The 10,164-nt window shown below is 44.5% G+C and overlaps 1 protein-coding gene across 1 annotated transcript; it reads left to right on the top strand.

Annotated features, from left to right (window-relative positions):
- Positions 1-84: 84 nt before the first annotated feature.
- LOC122500820 lies at positions 85-10,069 on the top strand. Its single transcript, XM_043609932.1, has 3 exons — positions 85-511; positions 841-1,063; positions 1,146-10,069. Exons 2-3 carry the CDS (start codon positions 859-861, stop codon positions 9,668-9,670), a joined length of 8,730 nt encoding a protein of 2,909 aa, XP_043465867.1. The 5' UTR covers positions 85-511; positions 841-858; the 3' UTR covers positions 9,671-10,069.
- Positions 10,070-10,164: the final 95 nt, after the last annotated feature.

The following is a 10,164-nucleotide window of genomic DNA, read 5'->3' on the forward strand; positions in this document are numbered from 1 at the left end:
TTTTGTTTTTTTAAATTAATCTAAACTAAACTCTTTTAATAATGAATTATTTCCAATTATCATAGAGAATTTCAAAAATTAGAAAAAAAAGTCGCAGTAGCCTTCTGCGCATACCTACGAGAAATTTAAGTAGAGTTCACAGGTATACATTTGACTTTTCATTAATGTTCCCAACCCTGGCCTGCATATTATGTTGGTGGTTTCAACTCTTGCAAGCGTATATTTCATGGCAGCATTCAGTTGTCAAAACACGTGCACAATTTTCATCAAGTATATGTGTAGAATATTTATTTTTGTATATTCTTTTTCTACATTTTGTACAAAAAAACAGAAGCATACATTATAAATAGTGTTTGAAAAATAAATATACAAAATTTGTGAAAAAATAATTGTGTCTTTTGTTAGTTACGTTGTACTTTTAAGTTAAGATTATGAACAATAATTTCGATCGTCACTTGTTGATATGCCGAAGTTGATAAGATATATAAAAAAAAAGTGTTTTTCAATTAATGTAAGTATCTATTTAAATTTAATATTATTTTTTATAAATTAAATAATTTTCGTGTCTAATTTAAAAAAGAAGAGTCATAATTTTTAGTACATGCTACGTTTTAATTTTGATATAACAACTTACCTAATATCCAACACTTGTATAATCTTGTTTTTTTTTTTTTTTAATTTTTTTGCATACAAAAAACTTTTCTGATTATTGTTTTATAGAGAATAAAAACATAAAAGAAAAGGAGAAATTTGCTGGTGTGAATGGACTGAATGAAAGTAGATATAGTACATTAGTAATTAGAAAAATTACTTTATAAACTTTTTTCTTGTTTATAAAAGGAGATCCTCTAAGAGTAGATGATTATGGATTCCAAAAGAAGACGTGATACCTATAATGAGGATTACGACAAACCCACAAAAGTATTGAAAACAAACGAATCTGAAGATGAAGAAGTAAATTATTCTTTAACTGAGCAAGATGTATTTTATGAAAATGGTTATGAAGACGAAGAGGAAGAAGATCAAACTATATATCCACCAGACTATTTGCAGGAAGAAAGTGGTACGTTTTTAGATATTTATTAATACCTACATAATTAATTAATTAATATTTTTCTAAAAAATGAAATAATTTCTTTTATTAGATGATGACAGAGTTGGATCACAAAGCCCTAAGAAACAATTGCTCAATGAAAATGGCATTGATACAAAAGCATCAGGCTTGAAATCTGCAAAGCGGAAAAACTCTTCCTTGGTCATTTGCGATGAATCGAAACGACCGCGCACAGAAATCAATTGCGCGAATTCTTGCTTCAATTCAAAAGATGAGTTTGATGAAACGTTGACCAACGAAATCGACAGTACCTGTGCAACTGAACAGTTTGCTTTTCACTATTCTCATCGTTTAATTGCGTTAATGTTCCGGTTGGAATTGTCCATTTTGTGCTTACTCAGAAAATCTAGGCACAAGGAAAAGTATTCGCCCGCAGTTGTCAAGTTTAAAAATTCTCAAAGCGCTCACTTTCATGATGTTGTGCTTAGTCTTTCGGAAACTTGTTTTCGAGTTCAAGTTGAATATGTTGACAAGTTTTATGTTGTCAATGAACTTGGTTATGATATATTATTTTCTAAAGTTAAAGGAAATTTTTCAATGAACAATTATCTTAATAATTTTGTCAAGAGCATTATCAACGATTCAAATTGTGCGGTAGATCAGTCAGAGTATTTTATTGTCTACACGAATTACGGATTAGACATCACAATAGACGGGAAATTGAATCAGACTCGAGCCAGAAAATTTTATCCATTCCAACTCATTAGCGTAGATTTTGACAATGTCACGGGTTTTCATGATTTTTTGGTTACCAATGGCCATGACGACGATGGCGATGATGATGAGGATGATGATTGTCAGAGGAGAGGAAATAAATGCGAGTTTTATCAATTTCTAAAAGATGATACGACTAGAGAGGAACTTTTGAGGAGGCTAGATTTTTCCGCTCCCATCAAGAGAGAAATAAGTAACAGTGAATTTTCGGAGGAAGTGTTGAAAGAAGCTTTTCTCGACAAATTTGTTTTGGCAGTCAATCAGCCGAGCAGAGAGAAACTAGCGACCATCGTCAAGAGTGAAATTGAAGAAAACGACGTCATCAGTAAAGACTACACGAGGCTTAAAGAAAAGGTTTTGAAAAAGTTGTCAGCTCCCCTCAATAATAAACAAGTTGTGAATTCTCTAACTGTGCCTGACATTCTGTACAGTTTCAATTTACTCGTGTTTTTCATTCATGACATGTTTTTGCACAAAAAAGTTCTTTCCGTTAATTTTGAAGAGAAAAAGTCCACTTACAATATCGATGTCAATTATAAAGGTAAAATTATCTCAGTAAGAGCTTTTCAAGCGGATAATAATATCGATTACGCTCAGTTGTTTTCTGCCAGGAGAAGGAGAGAAAGGGATATTTTTTCTATTAATAAGCACTTTTCTTCTTTTCTCGAAGACTCGGCGAAAGATGTCAAGTACTATTTACTCTACACAAACGGCAAACTCGAACTGACAACTGAGAACACATTAAAGAAAGGGAGATCAAAGGATTACTGTTCATTAAAATTAACAGCTATTGATTTCGGGGAAAAGAAGTTTAAAATGTTGAAACGTGCGTGTGTCAATGAGAAAGGTCTCTATCAGTTTGCCGAAGGAGAGACTAGGGAAATAGTTTTCAATCAGTTAAAGTTGCCGCTCTCTCTGCAAACTGAAAGAGACGAGGGAAGGCTTTCTATTGAGCAGGAAATGGAGTTGAAAGAAAAGTTTCTCGACAAGCTGGTTTTCGCCGTCGATCAACTGAAGCCCGGAGAAGTGAGCGAAACGATGAAATCAGAAGTCGACTCGACTGACAGTCCCTACAGTTACGAAGAGTTGTGCGAAGTAGTTTTGCGCTGGCTGGAGTCCCGTGCGTTCGGACCAATCACCAAAGACATTGTGCGGGAGCTCTTGCAGGACGTAGAGTCTGGTCGGTCCAGTCTCCAGAAAGTTGAGAGCAGCAGCAGAACGGCGGAAATTAATTTCGCCAAGAGCATCGTTGGCAGCGAGGGGACCGCTGCATTCAATCAGTTCCTGCAGTTTCTGTTCGAAGAGGAAGGCTCCCACTACTTGGCCGTGCTGAAGAGACACGACATAAGTGCCAACAACTTGTCCAGCATCTTGGGCGCGTCAGGGGGCAAGGCGGCGGCAGCCTTCAAAGAGTTGTGCGACCTGTGGTTCGACAAGCAGGGAAACAAGTCACAGTACTTGAAGACTTTGGAGCGCGAGAAAATAAGTCTGTCCACCATTTCTAGCATTTTGAATAAATCGAAGTCGGAGGCGCCGAACGCATTCAAGAACCTCTACCACACGTGGTTCGACAGCGAGGGGAGGAAGACTCGATATCTGAAGACTCTGAAGCGGGAGGGAGTCAGTCTGACGACCGTGGCCAGCATTCTGACGGGCACGAGGGCCAAGGCGCCGGCCGCCTTCACCCAACTCTACGACCTGTGGTTCGACGAGGAGGGCAACAGGACGCAGTGTCTGCAGGCTCTGAGCAAGGAGAGCGTGAGCCTGACCAACATGTCGAGCATCCTGAGCGGGGTGGGCGTCAGAGCGCCCGCCGTCTTCCAGGAGTTGTATCGCCTCTGGTTCGACGAGACGGGAGAAGAGACTCGGTACCTGAAGACGCTGCGGAGGGAGGAGGTGAAGCTGTCCAAGATGTCGAGCATCCTGAGCGGCGCCGGTGCGAAGGCCCCCGCCGCGTTCGAGGAACTCTACAGTCTGTGGTTCGACGAGAGCGGCAAGAAGACGCCGTACCTGAAGACCCTCGAGGAAGAGGGAGTCAGTCTGAGCAGTCTCTCCAGCATCTTGCACGGGTCGGGAGCGAACGCAGGGAAGGCTTTCAGAAACCTGTACTACCTCTGGTTCGACTCGGAGGGAAATAAAACCCAGTACCTGACGCACCTGGAGGAGACGGAGGGAATCAAGTTGTCGAATGTGTCGAGCATTCTGCACGGCGCGGGCGCGAACGCAGCCAAGTCGTTCCGGAACCTGTACCACTTGTGGTTCACTCCGATCGGCAAGCGAACTCACTACCTGACGACGCTGGCGAACGAGGGCATTTCGCTGTCGAGCGTCGCGTGCATCTTGCACGGCGTCGGCTCCAACGCGTCCTCGGCCTTCAAGGAGTTGTTCAACTTTTGGTTCGACGCGGAGGGCGGAAAGTCGCACTACCTGAAGAACTTGGAGGCGAAGGGAATCTATCTGAACACCATTTCGAGCATTTTGGGCGGATCGGGCAACAACGTCGCGGCCTTCAAGACCCTCTACGACCTGTGGTTCGACGAGGACGGCAGCAAGACGCTCTACCTGGAGGCTCTGGAGAAGGAGGGGATCAGCCTGATGAACGTGTCGAGCATCCTGAGTGGGTCTGGAACGAAGGCGGCTGCGGCGTTCACGGATCTGTACCGACTGTGGTTCGACGACGCAGGGAACGTCACGAAATTCCTCGGCAGTTTGAAGGACGAGGGAATAAATTTGGCGAATATTTCGAGCATTCTGCACGGAGCTGGAACGAATGCGGCGAAGGCTTTTCGAGACTTTTACTACTTGTGGTTCGATCGGGATGGAAACAAGACGGACTGCTTCAGGGTTCTTCAGCGGGAGGAGGGAATCAGTCTGACCAACTTGTCCAGCATTCTGAACGGGTCAGGTGACAAGGCGGCCGAGACTTTCACGAGCATCTTCCAGCTTTGGTTCGACGAAGACGGCAACAAGACGCAATACCTGCGAGTCCTGGAGACGGAGGGGGTCAGCCTCTCGAACGTTTCGAGCATTTTGCACGGCGCAGGTTCGAAGGCGCCGAGAGCATTCATGCAACTGTGCAGAACCTTCTTCGACGAGAGGGGCAAGCAGAAAAACTATTTGAAGCACTTTATGGGAAGAAAAGCTGACGGCGACTACAAGCCCTTTAAGATCCACAACTTGTCGAGTATTTTGAGCAGAACGGGGATGAATGCCACGGACGCTTTCAGAGGGTTGCACGACTTACTTTTCGACAATGAAGGCAACAGGTCGGAATTGTTGACTCACTTTGACGAAGCAGGCTTCAAGCCCAGCAATTTGTCGTCCATTCTGAGTGGAACGAGAACTCGCGCTCCGTTTCTTCTCAAGAAACTCCACTGCATTTGCTTCGATGAGAACGGAGAAATATCGCCAATTTTGAGGGACTTTTTTAGTGTCCGCTTCAAACCTGGAAATCTCTGCAGCCTCCTGAGTGGAGCGCCAAACCATCTCGAAAAGTTTCACGAGTTTTGTTTCAGCGACGACACGAAGCACTATTTGAACGATTTCTTGAACGATGAAGGGGGCTTTTCTGTGAGTAACTTGACGAAAATACTGCACGCATCGAGGGTCAATGTTTGTACCGCTTTCGAAGACTTCCACAACGTTTGCTTCGACCAAGATGGAGAGAAGTCGAAGATCTTTACCGACTTCCTGAAAGCGGGCTTCACTGCGAAAGAGTTGTCCAACATACTGTCAATGTCCGCGAGCAATGCCTCGCTCGTGTTCGTCAATTTCCACGTGGTTTGTTTCAAGGACAATTACCTGAATGACTTCTTGTCCGAGGAAACCGTCTTCACGGCCAGCGAGTTGTCCAAAATATTGTTTGGAGTCGGAGTCAATGTCTGTCCCATATTTGAAAAACTGCACAACTTTTGCTTCGACTCGCAAAGAGAGAAGAGGAAAAGGTTCAAGAAAATAATAAAAAGTGGATTAAACGTGACTCAAGTGTTACGTGACATCGTGGTGAAGACGCGAGCACTGTTTCTAGATGAGGATTTGCTGCAACAACAAAATAATGAGATGGACATGGATTTGTCGGGAATGAAGAGTTTGTCCAGGAATACAGGCGTTAATTTGACAGTGGAGGAGAGAACCGAGAATCTAGTGAATTTCCTGAAGGCAGTGCCCTCACTGAAAACGGGAATACTTCCGGGTCTCAGGAGGGACACCTTCCTCAAGCGACTGTGGCTCGCCATCAACGATTTTAAACCTTACAAACTGAACAGAATCATTAAGGAGGAAATCGACAGGCACAGAATTCTTCTCACTGATGAGGAAGTGCAGAAAATAATGATTCGTTCCTCCGAGTTTTACAAATTCAGCCCTGTGTCCAAGGAAGTCATGGACAGGCTAACGGAGGAGATAAAAGGCAACAAATTCGAGTCCGAAATCCAGGTGAGAAGCATCAACGAGGAGATGAAATTCGGCAGAGGCATCGCGATCGAGGGAACTCCTTCGTATTACGCGCTGCTGGAGTTCTTGGTGAAAGGCGACGGGAAGAAGTACTTGGACGTGTTGAAGAGGCAGGGAATCAGTCTCGGCGGCATGTCACTTATATTGAAAGGATCGTTGACCTTGTCGGTGAAGAGCTTCAGGGAGCTGTACAACTTGTGGATCGACGAGAAAGAAAATAAGTCTTATTACTTGAAGAATTTGGAAAATCAAAGAATAGACTTGTGCAGACTCACGAGTATTTTGCACAGCGCAGGTCCAGTCGCCGCAAGTGTTTTCCGAGAGTTTTACAATCTCTGGGTCGACTCTGAAGGAGAGAAGACGTTCTACCTGAAGACTCTGGAGCGAGAAGGCATAAATCTGTCGACCGTTTCGAGCATTCTGCATGGGTCGGGCAGCAATGCCGCGAGAGCCTTCAAGGACCTCTACAGCCTCTGGTTCGACGACGAGGGCAACGAGACGCAGTGCCTGAAGAGTCTGAAGAAGCACAAAATCCGCCTTGGCCACATGTGCACAGTGCTGTGCGGGTCCGGCTCCAGAGGTGCGGAGAATTTCAAGAGTCTCTACGACCTGTGGTTCGACGAGGAGGGCAACAAGAGGCAGTACCTGCTCACTCTCGAGGCGAACAAGATCAATGTCTCGTGCATTGCTAAAATATTGACATCGGCGAAAAACAATGCGGCGCAAGCGTTCACAACTTTGTACCAGCTGTGGTTCGACGCGGAGGGAAACAAGACTGAATTCCTGACGAGCCTGGATCGCGAGGGAATCAGTTTGGCCGTCGTCGCCAGCATTCTGACTCGGTGCGGCGTCAGCGCCGCGGAGGCTTTCAGAGAACTGTACCACCTCTGGTTCGACGCCCAGGGCAACAGGACCCAATGTCTGGAGAACTTGAGCAGGGCCGAGATAAAAGTGAACGACGTCTGCAAAATCGTGCGCGGGGCGGGCGCCAAGGCCGGGCAAACGTTCAAGGACCTGTACGACCTGTGGTTCGACGAGCAGGGCAACAAGACCCAGCAGCTGACCACCTTCGAGAAGAACGGCATTACCATAGGCAGCATTTCGTGCGTCTTGACGAAAACCAACACGTTCGGGCCCAAGATCTTCAGGGAATTGTACAGCTTGCTGTTCGACGCCAACGGAAAGAAGACGCTCTACTTGCGAGTCTTGGACAAGGAGAACATAAGTCTGAACACTTTCACCAAGATGCTGCTGGGAATAAAGATCAACTTCGTCAAGATTTTCAAGGAGATATTCCACTGCTGGTTCGACGAGGAAGGGAACAAGAACCACTGCTTGACGATTCTCGAGGAAAGCGGCATAAACGTAACCTACCTGTGTGCCATTCTGTTCGGCTCGGGTGTGACGGTCAAGAAGACTTTCTACAATCTGTACGACCTTTGGTTCGACGAGGAAGGGCGGAAGACTCACTACCTGATGGCTCTGGAGAAGGAAGGCGTGAGGCTCACCAGTCTGTCCAACATCTTGTACACTTCCGGCAGTCACGTGGTGAGGATTTTCCAGGACCTTTTTGATCTTTGGTTCGATTCAGAGGGAAACAAGTCCGAGAACGTGGAGCGTCTGCAGAAGGAGGGAATCAGCCTGAGCGAAGTGTCTCAGATTTTGCAGAATGCCGGCGTTCATGCGGCAAAGACTTTCCAGGACCTGTGTGACTTTTGGTTCGACTCGGCCGGCGAGAAGACTCCGTACCTCAGGGCCCTGGAGAGGGAGGGAATCACTCTGAGCGACATGTCTGGCGTTTTGTACAAGTGCGGAGGCCAGGCGGCCAAAACTTTCAAGCAGTTGTACCATTCTTTGTTCGACAAGAGCGACAACAAGACTTTACTCTTCCAGACTTTGGAGAGAGAAGGAGTCGACCTGAAGAGTCTCTGCGGCATCATCAGCAGAACGCGGATGAATTCTCCGTCAGTCTTGAAAGAATTGTACGAATTGTGGTTTGATAAGAGTGGACAGAAGAGGAAGCACGTCCAACTTTTCGAGAAGGAGGGAGTCAAGTTGGGCATTATAAGTCGCGCCTTGAGTGGAACGGAGTTGAAGGCCGTCGGCGTGTTTAAAAATCTCAACAGTCTGTGTTTCACTAAGCAGGGCAACAAGTCGAGGTACCTGGAGACTTTCGCGAAGGAGGGAATCGACCTCAATCACGTTTTGAGCATTCTAGTCGGAGCCGGAAGCAATCTCTGCAAAGTGTTTGTGGATCTGTACAATCTGTGGTTTGACGCGCAGGGCACCAAGACGCAGTACCTGACAGTCCTGGCCAAGAACGGATTCTCTCTGCTGAATGCGTCCATTATCCTCGCCGGGGCTGGAACGAAGGCTGTCAAGGCCTTCAGAAAATTGCGTGACATCTTCTTCGACGAGGAGGGCAACGAAACGCAACACTTGAAGAGCTTTCTTGAGAAAACGGACTTGACGTTGGACGACTTGTCGGGCATCCTGAGCGGGTCGGGCAGTCACGTGCAGGACGCTTTCGAAAATTTCCACAGAACTTGCTTCGATCGCAAGGGCAAGAAACCGTCACTGTTGCTAACGTACTTTTTGAATGCAGGCTTTCGAGCGAGGAACTTGTCTTGCTTGTTGATCGGCTCGGGAGTCTCTGCGTCCGCGAACCTGAAACAACTGCACAGAACTTGCTTCAATCACCAGGGCGACGTGAAATTGGTCTTGAATGACTTTTTCGACGCCGGCTTCACGAGATTCGACTTGTGCTTCATAATCGGCGGAGCGTCCGCGCACTTGAACGAGTTTCACGACTTTTGCTTCGCGGAAGAGACGACGGGATACTTGAGGGACTTTCTGCACGCCGAGGAATCCTTCACCGCCAGTCATTTATCTGCAATTCTGAATGGATCTGGATCCAATATTTGCAATACTCTCAGAGACTTTCACGACGTTTGTTTTGCAGATAATGAGAGCAGCGCACTTCTCAATGACTTTCTCCAAGCGGGCTTCACGCCCAGTCACTTGGCCAACATCCTGGCAATGACGGGGAGCAAGGCTCCTTCTCTGCTTCAACATTTCCACCAATTGTGTTTCGGTGAGATCAATTATTTCAACAATTTTCTGTCTGTGAAGAAAATCTTTAAACCAAAAAATTTAGCAAAAATGCTGGATGGATCAGGAAGGAATGTGTGTTGTGTTTTCGAAAAGTTGCACAATCTGTGCTTTGACGAGAGTGGAGAGAAAACTCATTACCTAAGGGATCTCTTGAGCAATGACAAGAAGGTGATTCTGGAAAAATTAATCAAGAAGGCCAGAAAACTTTGTGTTAAATTAAATTGTTGTGTGTCGCTAGAAGAGAGTATCATTAAATCTTATAGAGTTCATGAGTAAAATAGTTTATATTATTTAATGTTATATAAGAGTAATGTTGGGAATTTACAAATATTTTGTTATAGTTTATAAGAACAGAGAAAAATATGTCATGAATTCCAGAAAAAAGTATCTCATAATGAAGTGAACGAAAATATTTTCATATAACATTGTATAAATCATTCAACTATTATTATTATTATTATTATTTCGACAATAATCTACAGAAGATTGCAAGTGTAATATTAGATATATATATCTCAGGAATTTAATATAGAATTGAACAAAAGTGCAAGAATCAAGCGAAAATTGAGTGTTTTTACGAAACTAACAGAGTGATAATGTTACACTGTATATGTATATATTTTTATACAAGCGTCAAATTGTAAAACATTTGTTAATAAATGTATTATATTTTAATTAATGAAACTAAAACTTTATATATATATATATAAAATCTCTTTTGGTTTTCTCACCTAATTACAATATAATCTAAAAAAAAATTTGGTACTAAA

The sequence above is a fragment of the Leptopilina heterotoma genome, unplaced genomic scaffold (genome assembly GCF_015476425.1).
Source record: "Leptopilina heterotoma isolate Lh14 unplaced genomic scaffold, ASM1547642v1 Lhet_191, whole genome shotgun sequence".
In the NCBI taxonomy this organism is placed as follows: Eukaryota; Metazoa; Arthropoda; class Insecta; order Hymenoptera; family Figitidae; genus Leptopilina; species Leptopilina heterotoma.